Source organism: Centropristis striata, chromosome 17 (assembly GCF_030273125.1).
Source record: "Centropristis striata isolate RG_2023a ecotype Rhode Island chromosome 17, C.striata_1.0, whole genome shotgun sequence".
NCBI classification, from domain to species: Eukaryota; Metazoa; Chordata; class Actinopteri; order Perciformes; family Serranidae; genus Centropristis; species Centropristis striata.
Genome location: NC_081533.1, coordinates 10614285 through 10636051, shown reverse-complemented (window position 1 = coordinate 10636051; position 21767 = coordinate 10614285). Strand labels below are relative to the sequence as shown.

Below are 21767 nucleotides of genomic sequence, written 5' to 3'. Positions count from 1 at the left end.
TGACGTCACGGTGACCACGTTCATTATTTATTTAAAATATGTGTTTGGGCATTTTATAGCTTTTATAGCAGATTACATGTATCTGAGAGAGCAAGGTAAACATTGGCTCAGCAGATTTTTCTTTTTTTAAGAGTTTTTTTCTAAGCTATATAGCTAAAAAAAAAAAAAGCATGACTAAAAGCATCTCTAAAATTATGGAAGATGATAAAGCAAATTAAACGGGTTGATGAAAGACAATTTAGAACAAAAAAAGTTTATTTATGAGAGAAGAAGTGAACAAACTAAAAAATGTTAAGGCATATGTTCTATTTCCTATAAATAATCTGTTGGATTGACTGTACAGAAAATGCTGAATATTTGTTTAGCAGAGCTGCACAAAATGATAATATAAAAGCTGCAATAACTACAATGTAGTTTATATGTTGTCATCCATTCCATCCAGTTTAAAAACAATTTCTCTATTGATCTGTAAAACAAACAAACAAAGGAAAGAGGGATTTAGAATTATTTAAGAATCATTGTTTTATGACCCATTTCTAACCCATTTTAGCCCTCTGTAAAATAAATAAAATAAATTGTTAAACATATGTCTTGGATGGATAAAGAACTGTGGACAGGATGAGCAGGAATTAGATGTTGACTTTACTTGCCTTTCTCTGCGTTCATTTTGGTGTGTACCTGGGCATACGTCAGGTTATCATCTAAAACAGAAGCCACATTTCAGGTTTTATTTCTACATTTATATATGAATTAATGTATCCATATGCAGAATAGACACAAATTAAATGTAGCATGTTTGTTTCATGACTCACATTAGTGACAGATACTTAAATGCATAAATGGAAAATTAAATACAATTTTAGAAAGTTTAAATGCTCTAATGCAGTGATTCCCAACCTTTTTCTTGAGGGACCCACATTTTTACCATTGTAACAACCCCCCATTGTCGCTAGGTGAGGTTACCGCTAGGTGAGGTTACCGCTAGGTGAGGTTACCGCTAGGTGAGGTTACCTGTGTATACTGCAGGAGGGAGGTTACACATGTCCTTATTCTCACGATATAGCCTTTATTTTTAAACTTTTCTATAGTGATTTTTCTATTTAAATAAATGAATAAACGTTTAATGTAGCTCTTATTTAGTTGTTTTTGCCCAACTAATGAATTAAATGCTAACTCATTTATATTTAACACATAAGATTTATTACATCCCTTAAAATCAAGAGGGCTTCGCGACCCCCCGTGGATCTTTGGCGCCCCCCTTGGGGGGTCGGGCCCCCCTTGTTGGGAATCACTGCTCTAATGAACTCTATGATTTGTCTGTTGGTGACACTGGCGACTCTTAGTGTTAGCATGAAGAAATGACACTGTGGCAGGCAGCACAGCACCAAAACAACTTAAGGTGAGTCTTGTATTGACTGTACCTGCAGCTGATGCCATCTCCACAGTAAAGAGCGTTCTGGTGGGCTTCATCATCCTTCCCTGTTAGGAACATCACATGAATGCTTCAAAAGACAATCTTGTACTTGTTCAGGCCCTGCATATCAACTATTGCATGTCATTCTTAATGCTTAAAATGAAGTACTCACTCATGTTTTTAAGTTCAATCACAGAATAGGTTGCATCCCTGGATTTATCTAAAATAAAGATTTTTTAAAAAGTATGTTGTTATTGTACATTTTGTTTGAATTCTTATTTCTAGTGTTAAAAACAAAGTATATACTGTACCATTTTCAGTTTCATTTATGTCTTTGATTGATTCATAGTGGCAAACATCACCTGCAGTCATGAAAATCAAGTCAAGGTCATATTAAAACTTTTAATTACATTTTATGGATTCCACATTTTCTGAGACTGATAACCAGAAATGGAAGTGTGAGTTTTAGAGTAACAGATAAGTCATTAAAATTAGGATCAAGATTACTGCTGACCTTGAAGAGTAGAGGCACATCCTGTGTGTTGAGATCCATCCTGGTCTGTAGCAGGGCTCTGATTGGATCTCTGAGACCTGATGGACCCAAAACATGTAATAAATAAAGTGGATTTAACAGGAACATGTGCTGCTGTCATGTCTAGAATAAGAAGTGATTGTTGCACCAACCTGTTAAAGCAGGAGTCTGTAACAAAAGACACATGCTGTTACTTGGTTTTATAACAATATTGATTTATTTTACTAAAGTACATGTAAACATTAAAATAAAATCCAACATCTGAAGGAAAAGATCTCACCTTTTGACTTTCTGTAACAACACAGCAACAGAAACAGCAGCAGGAGAATAATCAGTAAAACTCCACCAACCAGCCCAACAACCAACAGCACAGGAAATGGAGGGTTGTTTTCAGGCCTGGACGCTGCTGTAATAAATAATCTATATTAATATTTATTTATATGACACACTGTGTACTTTACACAAAGGCAAGGTAACATCAAACCTCAGTAACAAAATTCTTATAGCAAGACACAATGACCCGTCCTAACAAATATACAAATAAAATATATAAGTCCTGCAGCTCTATGAAATCACAAAATGTCTTTTGTGCAGAATAACACAGTTATAATGACAATCTAAAAATAAAAACATTGGGGGGAAAATGGTTCTCCACATGTTATACATATTCAATTTTACAAACTCTCCTGTCCTCTCCTCTCTGGTCTGTGTAAACAGCCAGCAGTTCTGTCTGATTTTTCAGTGAATATTCACTGGTGGAAAACTCCAGGAGCAAAGTTAAGTTTACGTTAAAGCAAAATTAATTCTGTGTTTACTGAATGCAAAATTAATCAGAGCACACAAAGCTAGACTGAGTCCTAAATTACCATATGACCGGTTGTAGACATGCGATGCATATAAAAATAAGTTGTTGGTTTTTTTTAAGGAAGTCTGGTGCAGTTCTTCCTCCACATTAAATGCATTGCACTTCCAGCTAACTTCACAAATGACAATGAGGGCAGAACAGCATCAATGATCGGTTTTAAAAAAATATTCTCTGGTCTAGCTCAGAAAAAAGACACAAAAACAGTGAATCTGTCAGCATATGGGGCCTGAAGCCTTCTGGATCATTCTGACCCATTTTACCCCTCTGTACACACAAATGTAGAACATTATTTCTTATACACAAACACACATTAAACTAAGCAAACTACTAATTTGTTTAAAGTTCTCTAATTCAGAATGCGACACTGCTTACAATAAAGAAACTGTTTTAAATCATACTCACATTTTACTGACATCCAGCTCTCTCGTGACGTCACACTCCAGCCTTGTGGTGAATTATCTCCTTTACAGTTATAAAAGCCTTCATCAGACTTTGACACTGCAGAGATAATCAGCTCTCCTCTCGTGTCATTTTGGATGATTTTGCCATTTTTATAGAAAACCACATTATAAATATAATTTTGTGTCTTCAGCTTGCAGCCGAGAGTGACAGAACGTCCTTCAGTCACAGGACGGACAGGACTCAGCAGGATGATATTCTCGTCTGTAGAAAAATCAAAAAATATTACATTCTCCTCAGAAATATCAGCTGGTTTACATACAAAAGGTGAATATGTCATATATATACACTATAAAATGTATTTTTTCTTTTACAGACATACAGTATCTATGCAAATACTTGTAACTTGGCTTGTGTATTTAAAACATGAATGTGTCCAACTGTTAATTATTTTTTATGTATCACAGAATGTTAAAAAAAAACTTGAATTGAAAGAAAACTCACATGTGAGGGTGATGTTGACGGCATTGCTGAACTCTCCTGTTCCAGATTCACACCAGTACACTCCACTTGACAAGTATTTATCCACTTTGCATGTGGGTCCAGTCATTGTCCCCCAGATGGAGCAGTTTGACAGGTAGCCATCAGTAAACCTCCTCACTCTCCACTCAGTAGAGTTTCCCTCACAGCTCAGTGACACAGAGTCAGAGGTGAAGTGTTGCACTCTGTCAGGACTCACTGTGAGAGACGCTGAGGAACCAAAATCTGAAAAGAACAACATTTTTATTTTTTTATTGTGTTTTAATCATTTAATTGTGTAAAGAAACATAGGATCATATATATGTATATATATATATATATATATATATATATATATATATATATATATATGTATGTATATATATATATATATATATACATACATATATTATGGCATGCCGTTCAGGAAATTAATCTTTGAATATATTGAATGAATTCTTGAATATATGGAATGAAACTTTGAATATATTGAATGAATTCTTGAATATGGAATGAACCTTGAATATATGGAATTAAACTTTGAATATATTGAATGAATTCTCGAATATATTGAATGAACCTTGAATATATATAATGAAACTTGACTGACGTCATCAAGGCACTGCCATCTTATATTTTGCTGCCGCAATAAGTGAGCATGAGTCAGTCTGGGAACCTTGTGGCAGCAACACTGACCAATGAGAACATTATCAACTTATTGTCAAGTGCTTGTATGGGCCACAATCCTCCTGATAATACCCGTGCCCAATACAGTTCTCCTGACGAAGAAGTTTGCTCCCTTTTTAATCTTTTTAATTCGTTTCTCACTTATTAATATGACGGCGGACAGACGGGAAAATAAGCGTGCTAACTTATTATCAAGCACAATAAAGAAAAGAAAAAAACACTTATCATCATGCACTAGTATAGGCTATTCTCTTTCTACACCCAGGCATGTTTCACATTTATTTTAGTCAGTCAGTTTAGTCATACATAATTATTATTGATTATTAATTATAATCATAACTAATGCCATGGAAGCTATCGCTATGAAAGAGTTTGTTTACTTAACTTTTTTTTTTCAATATAAATGAAGTAGGACATCAAAAGATTCCCTTTGATTAGATAGGCTATAGCACACTCAGAACATTGGCATATCATTTAATTGCAGAAACAGGCGGCGGGTGAGCCTGACGTTTGGGAGACTATCTGACCACATATTATACAGAGCAACGGGTCGCCGGTGCTGCTGATCGCTTCTGAAGTACTTTTACGTTGTTTATCTCATCACCATGGCAACGCAGCAGCTGCATCATAATAAATCCCTGGAATATGGGGGAAGCGGAGAGGTCCCCATCACGCACAGTCAAAACTGACACGGCTTCAAATCATAATAATAGTGTTACTGTTAATATTAATTGAAAATGAGAATTTGTGAAGTTATCGCTTCAGTGCTGATGTTTAGCCACAGGCTGGCGCAGTTATTACATGAAAAGTAGATCGGAGGAGGCTCAACCACGCTTTGTGTTCATGTTCTGGCTCAACAAAACCTTTTGTCCCGGTCGGAGTTAACTGGTCTTATTTTCCAGTTATAATCCGGCTCTGAGCTTTGTGCTCTGTACACCTTCTCATCAAAGGAGCTGCGATCGCGAGCAAGCTTCCCCCTATATTCCAGGGATTTATTATGATGCAGCTGCTGCGTTGCCATGGTGATGAGATAAACAACGTAAAAGTACTTCAGAAGCGATCAGCAGCACCGGCGACCCGTTGCTCTGTATAATATGTGGTCAGATAGTCTCCCAAACGTCAGGCTCACCCGCCGCCTGTTTCTGCAATTAAATGATATGCCAATGTTCTGAGTGTGCTTTAGCCTATCTGATCAAAGGGAATGTTTTGATGTCCTACTTCATTTATATTTTAAAAAAAATGTTAAATAAACAAACTCTTTCATAGCGATAGCTTCCATGGCATTAGTTATGATTATAATTAATAATCAATAATAATTATGTATGACTAAACTGACAGAAAACTGACTAAAATAAATGTGAACCATGACTGGGTGTAGAAAGAGAACAGTAGCCTTTACTAGTGCATGATGATAAGTGTTTTTTTCTTTTCTTTATTGTGCTTGATAATAAGTTAGCACGCTACTTGTCACTTGTCACACCGTCATATTAATAAGTGAGAAACGAATTAAAAAGATTAAAAAGGGAGCAAACTTCTTCGTCAGGAGAACTGTATTGGGCACGGGTATTATCGGGAGGATTGTGGCCCATACAAGCACTTGACAATAAGTTGATAATGTCCTCATTGGTCAGTGTTGCTGCCACAAGGTTCCCAGCTGACTGACTCATGCTCACTTATTGCGGCAGCAAAATACAAGATGGCAGTGCCTTGATGACGTCAGTCAAGTTTCATTATATATTCAAGGTTCATTCCATATATTCAAGGTTCATTCCATATATTCAAGAATTCATTCAATATATTCAAAGTTTCATTCCATATATTCAAGAATTCATTCAATATATTCAAAGTTTCATTCCATATATTCAGGAATTCATTCAATATATTCAAAGATTAATTTCCTGAACGGCATGCCATAATATATATACATACATATATATATGCATACATATGTATACATATATATAGTGAAATAAAAAAAATCCATAATTGAAACAACATTGTTGATTTAACCATCTTCATTGCTGATGCTTAAACGGTTCTAAATTTTGTATGTTGTCTAATGTATGTATGTATGTAAGGACTAAAGGGTTGGAGCACAACAAATTAAATGTAAAAAACAAAGGGGGTCTGAAAAAGATTCAGTCCATTACAGCAGAAGAGAATAATAATAATTATACTGTGAGCATAAAAAGTCAAATCAAACCTACCTCCAGACCAGACAAACTGAGGTTGACTGTAATCAGTGTGATAAACTGGATCTCCTCTTCCAGCTCTGCACACATATCCTGCTGTGTGTGTTTGTCCATGGACGATGTAAGAATCCTGTTCAGTCCCAGTGGTGCTGTCAGGTAGCAGCTCATAGCTGTAGGAGTTGTCTGATGGTTTGGGAACAGCCTTATACCAGGAGAACCTCCATCCTGCTGATGGATGTTTAACTCTGCAGTTCAGAGTCACTGAGTCTCCAGGACTCAGCCATGATGGAGACACAGTGAGGACAGGTTCAGGTTCTGTTGGAAAATAGTGGATCAAAGTCATCCTGCACAAACTTCATTCATTCATTCATTCATTATCCTAACTGCTTATCCGCACTCGGGTCATGGGGGGCTTTGAATTCAAAACAAGAAAAAAAAAGATTATTATTGTCCACTTTGAAAGATAATAAAACGAACAACATTATAACATCCAGTATTGTTTATAGTGCTAAAACTACCTGTAAAAAATAATACAGAAAATATTGAATCACCCCGCAAACACTGTGGATAAGTGGTTAAGAATAATGAACCAATGATTATTTAATCACTTTTAAGTCTGTCTAATGAACTAAAATCAATAGTAACTAGGTTTGTGTTTTCAACTTATCTGCCACTGACGTTGGTTGATTTTACTAAACTGGATTAAAGTTATTTTAAATAAAACTACTTACGTTCCATTTTCAGTTGTATTGGTTCAGATTCTTCATCCCCAAATTTACACATGTAACTTGAGCTCCTGTTTGATATCACTTGAACTGTGTTTTTCATCATCTGTGACTGAAGGTTTGTGTCCATTTCAACAGCAGATCCGTCTTTGTAGAAAACAGCGTTCTTATTCTTTGTTGGGTCACGATGCCGACAGCCCAGAGTCACTGATTCTCCTTCAAACAGAGAGGACGCAGGAGTTTCCAGGATCACATCTTTGTCTGTAGAACACAGGTTGTATCTTGTTTTACTAGATTAAATGAACATATCATTAATTACAACAATTGTTATGTTAAAGTAACATTAACATAAGTTGTTTGAAAAAAGTAGCTGCTGAAGTCACTCTGACTGACTCAGTAATGAATAAATACATTTCTTCACACTCACCCTGCTGTGTTTGCTACATTCATATTTTCCAAGATTTGGAAAAAAAAGTGTAATTGCGATCATTCCCATTGATATTGCGATAAGGAGAGAATGGTAATTTTTCTAATTTTCATTGAAAACCTGAACTCTGAAACCCACCATGCTGCAGAATTGAAAGATCGCCAAAAAAACAAAGCTTATCATAAAAAGAAATTGTAAAAAAACAAAAAACATTCACTATCCTCTTATTCTAACTTTCCATCAGTTCTTGAAGAGATTATAGGTCACGAGGGTTTGTGTTAGAAAAAGCAACCAAAAATAAAGTGTCTGTAATAACTAGATGCTGTTAAAAACATTAAATTCTGCTCCTCCTCAGTGACTATATATATATATATATATATATATATATATATATATATATATATACCAGTGTCATCAATGTAATTCTGCACAAAAGATATTTTAGAGTTGTCTACACTTCTATTCATGATTGTTTTGATCCATAGAGCTGCAGGACTAATAGATTTTATATATTGCAGTGAAATACAAGGCCACTGTGAGTGAAATGTAAAAGGAGCAAAAACACTCTAAAACAGCTTGTTGGGGTTCAAAGGGGTTAAACTGAACATTATGTGATTTATTTTGCAAAGATCTCTATTTTACAAAAAAGGTTTTTTTAAACATGAAATGTTGCAGCAGCGTTAAACTTATATTAGAAGCTATTTTGACATATATTTTGCCTTTAAAAATATCATTTCGCCTTCCTGTCATTTAAATATAGCACCTGTCCATATTGTGATTGATTAATTGTGCAGCACTATTCATAATAATCCAATTTAATATTTTCAACATAAGCATTTTTCCTTATATCTAAATAGTTTTGTCCTATATTCATTTCTCACTAGGGATGAAACACTAAATGGTTTGTTGCTGAATCCTTCTTATCATGATGTAAACGCCTTGATGTGAACAGCTTCCTCTTTAGTCATGATTAAGTGATAATAATGACTCAAAACAGTGTTACAGTTATACAGCTGAATGAAATCATTAGAATAAAGTCAAACTACATTTTTACATTTTATATATTAGGACTTTGCCAAACGGGGATCTTATCAACATGACTCATGAATAAATAAATGTTGATCACTTACCTGATACAGTTAGAGAGACTTTATTACTCCTTATTGTTGAGCCCCTAATGTGAGCACGGCACTGGTATTCACCGCTGAAGCCTGTAGTTAGGAGTTGTTCTGTATGATTCTTCCTGTCGTTGTTTGTGATAAATTCTTGATCACCCCTGTAGATTGAGTAATACCAGTTGTCACCTTTTTCTCCCCTCGTGTCACACATAAAGGTAACAGACTCTCCAGTAAATACAGTGGACCAGTTTGGCTCAATGGTCAGCAAAACGTCTAGAAACCAACACAAGATGCACAGAGTGAAATATCTTTGACAGAACAGAACACACAGAAAGAGGTTGTGGTGAAAAGTGACACAGTTGGAGCTTCATCTTGAGCAAATACACAAAAAGAAAAAAGGAAACAGCATAATTACCTTGAGCATGTCCGCAGTAGAAGAGAATATTCAACGCTAAAATAAAGTTTAAAACTTCATCAGACATTTACAAACTGACAGGAATGATCAAATATATATATAATAACCTGAGGCATTAAAAAGTTCAATTAATGGGAACTATTTTATAATTTTAAACAGAGATGTACTCACAGAAAAAGCCCAGCACACCAAGCAAAGTGTGTCCCATCGTCACATCTACGGCCAACTGACTGTTTCTTTGCTTCTGAGAAATGTGTGACACCTCTGCATCGACCAGACTTATTAAAATAACTTCCTCTTCTAAGTTTTCACTTCCTTCCCTTTTACACAGAATACCATTGACACATATCAAATATGTAAATCCGCTAAATTTAATCCTATTATCCCATCAGCATACCTTCCTGTGACATTATTTTATGTTTCACTCTCCGTATTAATTATGATATGATATATGGTCAAAACCTACACATCTGAAGGAAAACACATACTTCCTCTGATAAGGTGCTTGTTCACCTGTAGATATGAGACAACGTGGAGAAAGTCTTTGTTTTAAATACTATGAGAAAATACTTTGAGAGATTGGGAGGGGGAGAGAGATGAACAATGACAACAATAATAACACTATACAATGAAATCTGTGACTTATAATAGTAGTTATGGTGCTGGTAAATAGACAATAGTTAGACTATGGACAAATGGTAACAGTAATAGTAGCAGTAATAATAGAAGGAATAGGACTAATGGTAGCAGTAATAGCTGCAGTGAATATAAAATGACAGCAGAAGTGTGTGTAGAAGTAGCAATGATAAGAAGAAATACGACTAATAATGATGAGGAAGTAGTGGGTGTTTAACTGGACCACAGCAGGCGCAGTAGGTGACTTGCAAGTTTTCTCACAGCATTTCAGATTGTGAAAATGATGCATTCACAGCCACAGAAATGACAACTGTCTTTAATTAATTTACAGTAAAATTGCATTATATTTTAACTGCACTGTTTTCCTGGATACAATATTTAAAAAGTAAATTTGTTGTTGTGTTTTGAAAGAACTGGTGTTAATGTGATGATGACATGTCCTGTGACACCTTTTTGTAGCTGTGAAAAGGAAGTACCAGGGGCGGCTGTGGCTCAGTTGGTAGAGCATTTCTCACAAGGGATGAAATACTAAATGTTTTTTTGCTGAATCCGTAGATTCACTGTGTCCAAAATAATCCAAAGATTTAGAGAAGAGAACAGGTAATTACCTGTTTTGAAATTATAGTACAGTATGTAAATGTTGACAGCAATTACTGTATGACATACCATATACTGTAGCACAGTATACTGTCAGTAAATATATGTGTCAGTACACCACTGTACCAATGTACTGTCAAAGTTTTATTTTTTCACATCTCGCACTCAGAGCACTCAAAGGGCTGTGGGAATCTAAGTCTGTTAGGGCAGATTTCCAAGGTTTGAAAAAAATAAAACTTTGTCATAGAGCTAAACCAAATACATCACCAGAAAGGTCTTGGCCTGGAGAGTAACATATATCAATTTCAAGGTTCTATAATATTCTTGCTTTGAGATATTGACCTTTGAACCTTAACCCTGGGGCATATATAAATGATTATAACTAAGAGACAAAAAGGGTTACAGACATGAGACCTACTGTTATAGAAAGGTGTTGACATGGACTATAATGTGAGCATAGTCACTAAGGGGTGGGAGTGGGGGGGCTTTAGGATATGCTGAAAAAATAACAAACCCTCCATTGAACAAGACAATATTTAAATTCTGATGCCAAAAATGTGATTGACATCCCCTCAAACCCCTGGAAAGCCACTAATTAAGTATTTCCAACTTCCAATTTGAGGGAAAAACCTGTTTTATTAAAAAAACTACGACTCCCTAGACCTCTCGTTTTGTAGTTCTTCCCTATTAGGGCTGTGAAAACCTATTTCTACCCAATATATCGAATATCACACACTGTCTAATAAATAATTACACTGTATGTATATTATCTATGCTAAAAAAAAGACAACAATGTTTGTTTAATGAAGATATTTTAACTAAAACAGGAGAGCAGAGTCGGGGCCATTTACAGTGAAGCGCGATTCAATGAGATCGCACAGCACATCCGCGAGGATAGGACCACATCCGCTATGATGGCGGTAGATTACAAAATAAAACAGATTTCAAAATAAAACACAGCGGATCGTCTTTTTCTGGCGAGATCTTCGCCACAAAGTGATTATGTACATTCACTGAGTGAATATTAAGAACATAAAACATATATTTCTCGCTAGAAATGTAATCAAAATCCATTTTTATGCAGAAACAAAATCAAAATATATATATTTTTTCACTAAAAATGAGAGAAATGTCCGCCAGTGGAATGCCGTGAAACAAACGAATAAAAGTTTATTTCTCAGAATCGAAGGAGAAAAAAATGATACTGAGAGCCACAACTTGAAGCTATTTTATTGTTGAATTATCAGTGAGACTTTGATGTGTTTGTGTTGAGAAATGTTGACGATGTCATTAAAAGAAATCCTTAAAATAGGGAGAAAAATACTTCCGTGCACAGGGTCCTCGGTTCTCCATTCAGATTGTCGCTGGCAGCGTAATGGAGGGCCGTGGTCGGGATATTATTGGAGTGAATAGATGGCTGTAAGCCTCTGCTCTAAGCGTTTCTCAGCAGCGCGAGCGGGTTTATATTGGAGTCAATTGAGAACCCAGAGCGTTTCACACACACGTGGAAGGGTACCCTTTTCGTCAGTATGATACGTTCAGGGGCGTGACAAATCGTCGGTATTTTACGCTTCGGGAATGAGAACGGGTTGCGAAGGATTGATATAATGATAATGATGATAATGTAATATCTTTGGGCAGTAAACGTAGGCTACTTAGTTACTTTCCACCTTTATCGTGTTGCTAGCAGTCCCGATTTTGACTCAACTCAACTCAAACTTTATTTATAGAGCACATTTAATAGCAACCGGGGTTGACCAAAGTGCTGTACAGTACTGTATAGGCTACATACACACCATAATATACACAATGGCATAATCAATTATAGTAATATATATAACATAATATACCTATAAATACAATATATATATATACATATACATATATACATAAATACAGATATACACTATAATGCATAATATATTAATCAAAAAAAAGAAAAGAAAAAGAAATAAGAAAAGTGCTAAGATTTTTTTTTGCGATTTTGAGTTGCTGTCCCTAGTGCCGACAAAGGCCCGCTATATATGTTGATAAGTACGAGTGTCAAAATGGTTACTGTACTGTTATTGAAACTACTGAATATGATCGATGTGTTTTGAGTTGTAGCAACATTTAGCAATGAACTTACTTGAGGTCTTTGGCCATCCATTTCGTCTTCCACCATTCGCTGCCGCGCTCCGAATCCTGCTCAAAGTCTTCTTCTTGTGAAAGCATTACCAACATTAGCCTGATTATGCGCCCCCTGGCTTTGACCGCGTAAACAGCACGGTGATACACTGCATTACACGCACCAATGTTATTCATTATACCTTTTTAATCACGTAGCCAAGTGTATTTACCCATCATCTCTTGTTAAACGTTTCAATAAGAGAATCAGCTGGTTACGAGGATTGTATTACTTTTACATTAATTTATCAATTAAAATTTTAAATCATAATAACACATGCAGCAAGAATGCGGCGGACAGGATGCGAACCGGCGTCCCATGGTTTAAAATGCAACAGAAGGTAGTGTACTTCACCACTAGACTATCGTGACACCTCTATTCCAGTGAAAAAAAACATATATATATATATATATATATTATAATAATAATAATAATTACAAAAAAAAATATATATATAATCTAAACTACGATAACTCTTTTTAGGACTACTTAAGATTAATTCTACATAAATATGCTGCGTCTTAAATAGGTGACGATTCAAATAGCTGGCTAATATGGTAAATTGGTGTATTTTAAGAGAGAAGCAGTTTTACAAACAGACCATATACCCGCCCCGACGGAGCGCTCAAAAAGGCGAGGCAGCGCACCTAAGACTCGGCCACAATCTAGCTGTCTCCCTATTGGCTGGTGAAACACACTATTTCAAGCGCAGGGCGGGACTTCGTTCAGTCTGAGCCGACACCTCAACCTGAGAGGACGTGCGTGTTCTGAGTCCGAGCACAAAAGTTTTGAGAGCGCAGAGTTGAGATCTGAGCGCGTAGACTTTAGATTTGAGCGCGCACAGGACAAATTTGAGTGCGAGCGAAATGTTTGTGTCCAAGAAGAAGAAATGTGAGCACAAGCATGTGATTTTTAAGTGCACACACACATTTTGAAAGAAAGCAGCAGAAATCTGAGTGCGAGAGCAAAATGTGAGCACGAGGAGAACAAATCTGAGCACGAGAAAGACAAATTATGCTCTCAAACTGAAAGTCTACGCTCTTGAATAAAGATAGGATAATTCTTCCATATAAAACAAGATAAAAACCAATTGAAAACATGTCCAGTGACGCCAATCAGACTGTGAAGTCAACCTAAAATAACAGAGTGGTCTACAGTGTCAAAGGCTGCTATTAGGTCAAGTAATACCAATACGGAGAGTTTTTTCATATCCACATTCGAGTGGAAGTCATTAACAACCTTGGTTAGTGCTGTCTCAGTGCTGGCTATGACACCAGATTGGTCATTTTAAAAATGTTGTGGGAGTTCATAAAATAAGTTAGTCAATTAAAAACAAGTTTCACTAAAAGATTGCTTCAAAATGGAAGATGGGATACTGGTCTGTAGTTATTAAAAAGTGATGTATCTAAATTAGTTCGCTTCACAAGGGTTTTAACCATGGCAGTATTCAAAGTAGTAGGAAAGACACCCATCTGAAGAGAAAAATCAATGTTTAGTAAATCTTAACCTAATAAAACTATAAAGTGTTTTCATGAATAATTTAGCTTTGGGATCTAAAAAGCAAGTTTCTGGTCTTAATTGGGAAATAACTTTGCCATTTAAGTATTTCTCACATCAACCAGGACATGTGTTTCCACACATGAAAACAAAGTTCATGGGTTATTCATATTGTTAAGTTTACTTTGACATAAATTGGATCGAATGGTATCTACTTTGTCTCTGATGTGGACTGCAAATTCTTCACATTTTGAGTTGGCTGACATACTGATATAATTTATATAAAAGATTTAAATGGTCAGTTGTTGAGAAGAGGATATGGGTTTTATTTCCGGTTGTCAGTTATTCATTTTGAGAAGTGTGCTTGTCTTGCATGTTTCATTGCCTTGTTTTTCATGGAAAAATTGATAACTGATTTGTACTTTCTTCATCCTCTTTTTGCTGTTCTGCAGTTTCTCTTTAGTTGTTTAGTTTTAATTTTTCCAGGGAGTTGACCAATTAGAAGTGATCTTTTGTAACTTTAGTGGGGCTACTGTATCAAAGGTTGATTTCAGTTTACTGTTAAAACTATCTAAAATAAAAAAAATCACAAGAGGAGGGGAAAATGTCTGCAGGAGCTTTGTGCAAAAGAAGAATTTGCAGCCACTTCAGTGGTAGGATAGCGTTTCCCCACAGTTTGTTCTGGAAGATCTTCAAGTATAAACCATTGACAGAAAAAAAAGAAAAAACCCAGCAGTGATCAGACATGCCTACAGCCATAGCTACACACTCTTTGATACATGAGGCACCAGGGCCTTTTTTTTAGTCCGAGTCCATCCCTGACTGATACCCAAGATATTAGTGAACAACCCAAGTGATATCATATGGCAGTAAAAAGGGAAATAAATTATGAAAAATATGGGTAACACTTTACAATAACCAACTAAATGATATTTAAAGATGGTTTATAGGCCAATTAACCATTTACAAAGTGCTATACAAAGTTAATCTTTAAATGTTTTCAACCAATTTCTTAAAGGTATATGAATCATTTCAAAATCATTAACATACCTAATATGGGGTTGAAAATGTTAAATTGAGTGCAACTAAAACTATTAATAAACTATTAGTAATAATTGAATTGTTTGTTAATGGTAAAGTAATCATAAACTTACATTAATACACCATCTATTTGTCATTTTTGAATTATGAAGTTAGTTATACATTAAAATATTATGTATTTACCATTGTAAATAGTCTATATGCTGTTTATAAATGATGATTAAACATTAATAAACAATCTGTTTACCATTTATAAATGATGGTTATTATAAAGTGTTACCAAAATATGTAGTCTTAAGCAAGTTTATTGAGACAAAGTAATGTAACTTCGATGGTGGACATAATGAGCAGAGCTAAAAGTATCAGTGCCATTGGCAGACCCATAACAAACACACACACACACACACACACACACACACACACAAACTTAGGTCCCATTAGATTTAATCTGCCTCTCTTTGAACAATGTTTTTCAGCCCATTAGTTGCTCCTGATGGCGGTGTACTGAACCCCTGTAGACAAAAACTTTGTTCACACCTGCATGGATTAGTCACATGACGACATTTCAACCTCTGAGGTATCACTGCCATCAGAGGTGTTAAGAAAAACAAGCTTCAGCATAAACACATGATGCAGCTATCACACATCAACACCTGATGCAATTATTACGATACAGTCATGTTTATTTCTATTTGACATTGTGTCTGTCATTACTTTTAGTGATTGTTTGTTTGGAGTTCAATATTTAATGAAAAATAGTGTTTTGGATAACAACAAATTCAATTACCATGTGTACTGTGAGAGGGGGTCGCTGCCAGCCACAAATCACCAGAGAATTATCAAAGAGTTTCTAAAGAGTGGCATCTGCAACCTCAAGCGCAGTTTCCAAATTCATTTTTTGACAAATTTTTCTCTTCCTCTCCACTTTAGCTATGATGTAATCTACTCTAGCCTCTCCATATGGTAACATTGGGGGGATTTTTGGGTGTGTTTTTGCCCAATAATTTGAAAAACATTTGCCGAAACCCTTAGAAAAGTCATAGCACACTTGTCATGGCCGAGCCGGTCGATTTGATACCTTTTTAGTGTATGTATGACCAAAACTCCGGGAGGAGTAGTCGAACGAAAAAAACACGGAAGCAACGGAAGAATAAGAAGAAGCCCAGTGGATAGTATATAGTGTGCTGTGTTGAATGTGTTTACTCACTACAGAAGATAATTCAGGAACCGGCTACTTCCTGGTTACAAGCCAGATTCTCAACCCTCTAGGCCATGGTCTGTCCAAAAATGATTGTGACGTTCTCTGGGAATCTGCCAGTAGCTCTTGGTCAAATAAGACGAGCAGTGCCAAGGTGATCCAGGAGTTTGTCGACCCGGGGGATTGGATAGGCGTCAAACCGTGAAACATCATTCACCCTGCGATAGTCCACACAGAACCGGATAGACCCATCCTTCTTGCTTACAAGAAGGATGGGGCTACACCACGCACCGTCACGCCCGGGTGAGTCTCAACATAGTGTTGAATAAGGCTTGTGCGTACTGGCAGGGGGGAGAACACATCAGCGTAACACTGCTGCAACCTGGCAATATCTGCTTTCTGGGACGGTGAGAGATGCAGGGTTCGTACACTTTTTTAGCAATGGTTTTCCATAACTTTTCAATTACTTCTCCATAACCTTTCAATGAATTTTCAAGACCTAAAAAATTAACGCATTTCAGTCGGACCACTGTAGTTGGTGCCTCTAAATCAAACCACAGACACATTTGATACACCTTGCTATGTTTTAATTGAATTCTTATTAACACACATTTACATGGATTAAAAGTTAAAAAAAATCTTCTGACTGAAATTTTATTTGCGCTACAGCCAAGCCACGTGCAGTGTTTGAAACATGTTCCAGGTTAGGTAACTTGACACCTGCTTAAGAAATATTAATGCATAAGAATTCAGAACCAAATGCAGCCATCACATTTAAATGCTCAAACAATACTGTTTTACAGGAGGATTTTAAACAGCTGCTCTATTGTATCTATTGCATTTTTTTTTTTTATTTTTTTTTTGCAAAGCTTGTCTTTACTCACTAAAATAATCAAGCATCTACACAACTTTTCATTTTGTTTGTTAACGAGCCACGGGCCCTTAATAGCTGACAGGCTAACAGCTAGCTCTTTATCAGTACAGTGTGTATGTGCTGCTGCTGCAGGAGGTGTTCACTTAGCGATCTCTGGTTGTTTACAACAAGCACCAGACAATCTGTGCACACTTAGTGATGATGGTTAATTCACGATCACTATGTTTATTATTATAATTAGCCATGCTGCTATGTTTATGATCAGCTGCTGACGTTATGCACAGTTAGTGACGGCGGCCACAGTTGTGTCTCCCGTGTTGAATCTGTCGCGTATGTGATCATGGATCACGGTCGAATCTGTTGCTAGGCGATTAAGCTACGATCGAAAGTGCTCTCTTTTCTTTGGCAGTGCGATCTACTTTACAAATATAAAAATAACATTCAAATGTAGAGACCGCTTGCTGAAATACCGAACTGTCCCTGAAGCCAACACGCATCAGCGGTTTTACATGAATTTACCTCTAAAACAACTCCATCTGGCAACGTTCTGTTATTATCTCATAGCGTGATGAATGTGCAGGTCACAACTTGTCCACCAGAGCGTTTTGGCGTTATGGGATTGTGTATTTGATGAGTTTAATGAGGGAAACCAAGAAATCCAATTAGCCTGCGTAGCATAGCTCTGAGCAGCTTACGGCTCTGCTCCGCCGTTCTAAAAATAGCCGGCATCGTCAATTAAAGGTAACAAACGTACTCCTAAAACTACAGTATAGGGATTATTATATTATTTTTAATAGGCCTATTTTACACATTCTAAATATTATCCAGCAATATTTCAATGACTTTTCCAAAACTTTACAGAGGATTTTATTTTTCAATAACTTTTCAAGGACCTAGAAATTGCATTTTCAATTTCCATAACTTTTCAAGGTTTTTCATGACCGTACGAACCCTGGAGATGGTTTTCACAGAGGAGCGAAGCAGGATTGGTCGATTTTGGAACTTCAGGCCCCAACTCATCTCTCTCTGCAATTGCCGTCACTCAGCCTCTTTCGATACTTTAAGGAGGTTGAGGTGATAAATCTGCGTAGCCCCCCCTGTCAGACCGCACAAGCTCATAATCAACATCATCCACTCGTCTTTGCCATTTGGCGAGTAATTTGGATGCGGAAGATGGGAGTAATACAAGCACTTTATCTCCCGGTGAAAACTGTCTTAACCTAGATCCTCTGTTGTACAGCCGCTGCTTACGTTCCTGGGCCCGGAGCAAATTCTCACGTGATAACTGTCACAGTGTGTGCAGTTTTGCTCTCAGGTCCAGGATGTATTGAACTTCGTTTTTACTGGGGCTTGGACCTTCCTCCCAGCTTTAACCAGGTCCAAAACCCCGTGTGGTTTCCTAGCCAAACAGCAGTTCAAAGGGTGAAAAGCAGAGGATCCAGCCACTTATCCTAATTATGACTATCATCGTGCACAAACTTATGGATCATGAATCAAGTCTTATTAAGGCGCTCAATGAGGCCATCAGTTTGTGGGTGGTAAACACTGGTTCGAATAGACTTGATGCCCAATAATCTGTACAGTTCTCTTAGTGTTCGTGACATAAACTGGGTGCCTTGGTGAGTCAGGATCTCTTTCGGGATCCTGAAGCAGACTACTGGCGTAAAACGTAAAGACTTCTCGCAAGTCTAAGATTTGGAATCAAAAATTTTGGTGTGGACCAAAAATTAATATCCATCCATCCATCAATTTTCCTCTGCCTATCCAGGGCCGGGTCGCGGGGGCAGCAGGCTATGCAGGGCATTCCAGACGTCCCTCTCCCCAGCCACAACATCCAGCTCATCCTGGGGGACCCTGAGGCATTCCCAGTCCAGGAGAGAGATATAGTCCCTTCACCGTGTTCTGGGTCTTCTCCGGGGCCTCCTACCATTTGGACATGCCCGGAACACCTCCAAGGGGAGTCACCCGGGAGGCATCATTACCAGATGCCGAACCCACCTCAGCTGACTCCTTTCGACTTGAAGGAGCAGCGGCTCTACTCCGAGCTCCCTCCGGATGTCTGAGCTCCTCCCCCTATCTCTAAGGCTGAGCCCAGTCACCCTACCGAGAAAGCTCATTTAAGCCACTTGTATCCGCGATCTTGTTCTTTCGGCCACTACCCAAAGCTCATGACCATAGGTGAGGGTTGGAACGTAGATGGACAGGTAAGTCGAGAGCTTTTTTTTCCGGCTCAGCTCCTTCTTCACCACAACGGTCTGGTACATCGCCCACATCACTGCCGACCCCACACCAAACCGCCTGTCCATCTCACGCTTCGTTCTACCCTCACTCATGAACAAGACCCCGAGCTACTTGAACTCCTTCGCTTGAGGCAGTACCTAAGTTATAGCTCATTGGGGCACCATCTGTAAAACAGAAAAATATAGCCAATTCACCGAAATAAGTCTCATAAAGTTGGGGGTAGAAGCTCCTCACACAAAGGACTCAAGCTGTGAAGGGGTAACCAAACCTTGCTTGTTGGCCTAGTGAGAGCTGCAAAACTGTGTTTGGTTACAGTTAATTGAAAAGTATATTACGTGTAAATCAGTGTGTGAGCAAGTCAAAGGCTAGTAAGTTAGTTGCATATAAGACTAACTGTCTGTATAAAGCAAGATTAACATACAACTTTGATTGTAACGTGAATATCACATGAATATACTTGAAACCCACATATAAACCAAATCATTAATTACAGGTCAAATCCTTTTATACTAAAGTCCTTGCTGACTGCTTATCTAAGCCCAGTTACATTACTCACAGATCCAGTTGAGAAGGGGGGAAATCCTTTTTCGATGGAGGCAGGGAGGGAGGGAGTTTCAGGTTGACTTTCAATAATTTGCTGCCTTGGAAATTAAGTTGCTGGTTTGTCCTTGTTGTTGAGGTGAAGCTTTCTCTGGCAGTTGCAATGAAGTCTGCGTTAATTAATGCAACTTTGGTGCACAGAGATGGTCAGAGTTGCAGTTATTTCAGAATTCCTTATGGAAAGTAGATTCTGAATGAAGTCTCATCCTCAGTTGCAGAGCATCTCAGCAGGGATTGAGGGAGGAGGGGGCTGGTGAATCCAGGGTCCCCCCCTGGAGGAGATGGAGATGTTTCTGCTCTGGGGGCAGTGGAGTGGCGGTGACCTGCCATTTTGTGAGTTGACTCAGAAAGCTGCATTTAGTCCACAAATGTTTAAGTCCACAAATGAACCCAAGATTCACCTGTGGTACAATCCCAACATCCCCCTTTTCGGTCAAAGAATTCCACTTGATGTGTGACTGCGAGCTGACAACAAGTAATCCACAGATGACAGTTCATTTGTCAGTTCATTCAGGTTGTTGTGTCTGGGCAGTTATTATCTATCTATCTTGGCTAAGCAAGGATAGAAGTTAAAACAAAAATCCAGATAAACATAACTGTAAATGACATGGTGGAACAATAACTACACATTTCATCATCAGGGTTAGTGAGGAAAAAATGTTAGTTATGTACTATTGTTAGGTGAGAGGTGAGAAGGGTGTGTGTACTATGTATGACTTATTGTGGTGTCATGATTGTGTGTCCTAAGCTAATGTTTAACAAAAGCTGTCTCACTGAGAAAATACTAACGAGGAGTTGTCCAAGTGTACATGTAAAATTAGACAGTGGTGTCTAAGTCCAATCAGAATTTAGGCTTTAACTCAGTTAAAAGGACAATGCCTGACTATGACTGGGTTAAAATTAAATTAAATTTGTTGCTAACAAACCCAAGTTTACCTAAGAAACTGCAAAAGAAGAAGAGAAATGTGATGTACTGAATCAACATTTGTTTTGCTGTCAGTACAGAAATGGACTATCCTGTCTGATATTAAAAGCGTCCTCTAGAGCTCTTGTGACTTCTCTGCAGTCGTGGCTCAGGACTGTAACGCTCCATGTGGCCTAATTCAGAGATGCAGTCAGAGGCGCTGTCAAACTGATTATGGCCATATTCTGAACTGCATTCAGAGATGCTGAGGTCATCATCTGAAGGGCTCATTGTCTCGTCATAATATTCTGGACCAGAAGTCTTGCTCTCAGGGGTGCAATGACAGACAGAGTTGGGGTACCTTCCTGAGACATCACCAAGGTAGCTTTCTTCAGTGGCTTCATAGCCTGTGCAACATCCTCTGCTGGTGTTATGTCTGCCTCTGTAAGGGTGCACAAATCCTTTTCCTGTTTTTGTACTTCAGGGGCAAGTAGTGCAACAGAGACAGCTGGTTGCTGCTCCAAAAATCTTTCCAACATGTCTAAAGCGCTGTTCCAAAGCGTCGGTACATCAGACACAAGTTTGTGCTGTGGGCGGTCCATCAACTTATGTTTCTTCTTGAGTGCATGATTGGCTAAAGTGCTTCGGTGAAAAAAGGTGGAGATGCGCCTCACTCTGCCGAGGAGCCGTGTGACGGCAGGGATTTCAAAAGCAGCATG

General features: G+C 37.7%; 1 protein-coding gene across 1 annotated transcript; it reads right to left on the bottom strand.

Moving 5' to 3' along the window:
• Positions 1-650: 650 nt before the first annotated feature.
• LOC131990166 (Fc receptor-like protein 5) lies at positions 651-9501 on the bottom strand. The gene is made up of 14 exons (XM_059355565.1): positions 9465-9501; positions 9294-9329; positions 8891-9151; positions 7340-7594; positions 6624-6923; positions 3715-3975; positions 3214-3474; positions 2227-2352; positions 2099-2114; positions 1929-2005; positions 1726-1776; positions 1587-1634; positions 1422-1479; positions 651-701 (listed from the first exon to the last, which is right to left on the bottom strand). Exons 1-14 carry the CDS (start codon positions 9499-9501, stop codon positions 698-700), a joined length of 1791 nt encoding a protein of 596 aa, XP_059211548.1. The 3' UTR covers positions 651-697.
• Between the last annotated feature and the right edge of the window lie 12266 nt (positions 9502-21767).

What these genes read in the sequence shown, in the direction of transcription:
- LOC131990166 (XM_059355565.1), bottom strand. Translation starts at nt 9,501, where the DNA reads ATGGGACACACTTTGCTTGGTGTGCTGGGCTTTTTCT. An exon ending in CGTCAACATCACCCTCACAT is followed by an intron (nt 3,475 to 3,714) that starts GTGAGTTTTCTT and finishes ATTTTTCTACAG; the next exon opens with ACGAGAATATCATCCTGCTG. An exon ending in CATAAATGAAACTGAAAATG is followed by an intron (nt 1,635 to 1,725) that starts GTACAGTATATA and finishes TCTTTATTTTAG; the next exon opens with ATAAATCCAGGGATGCAACC.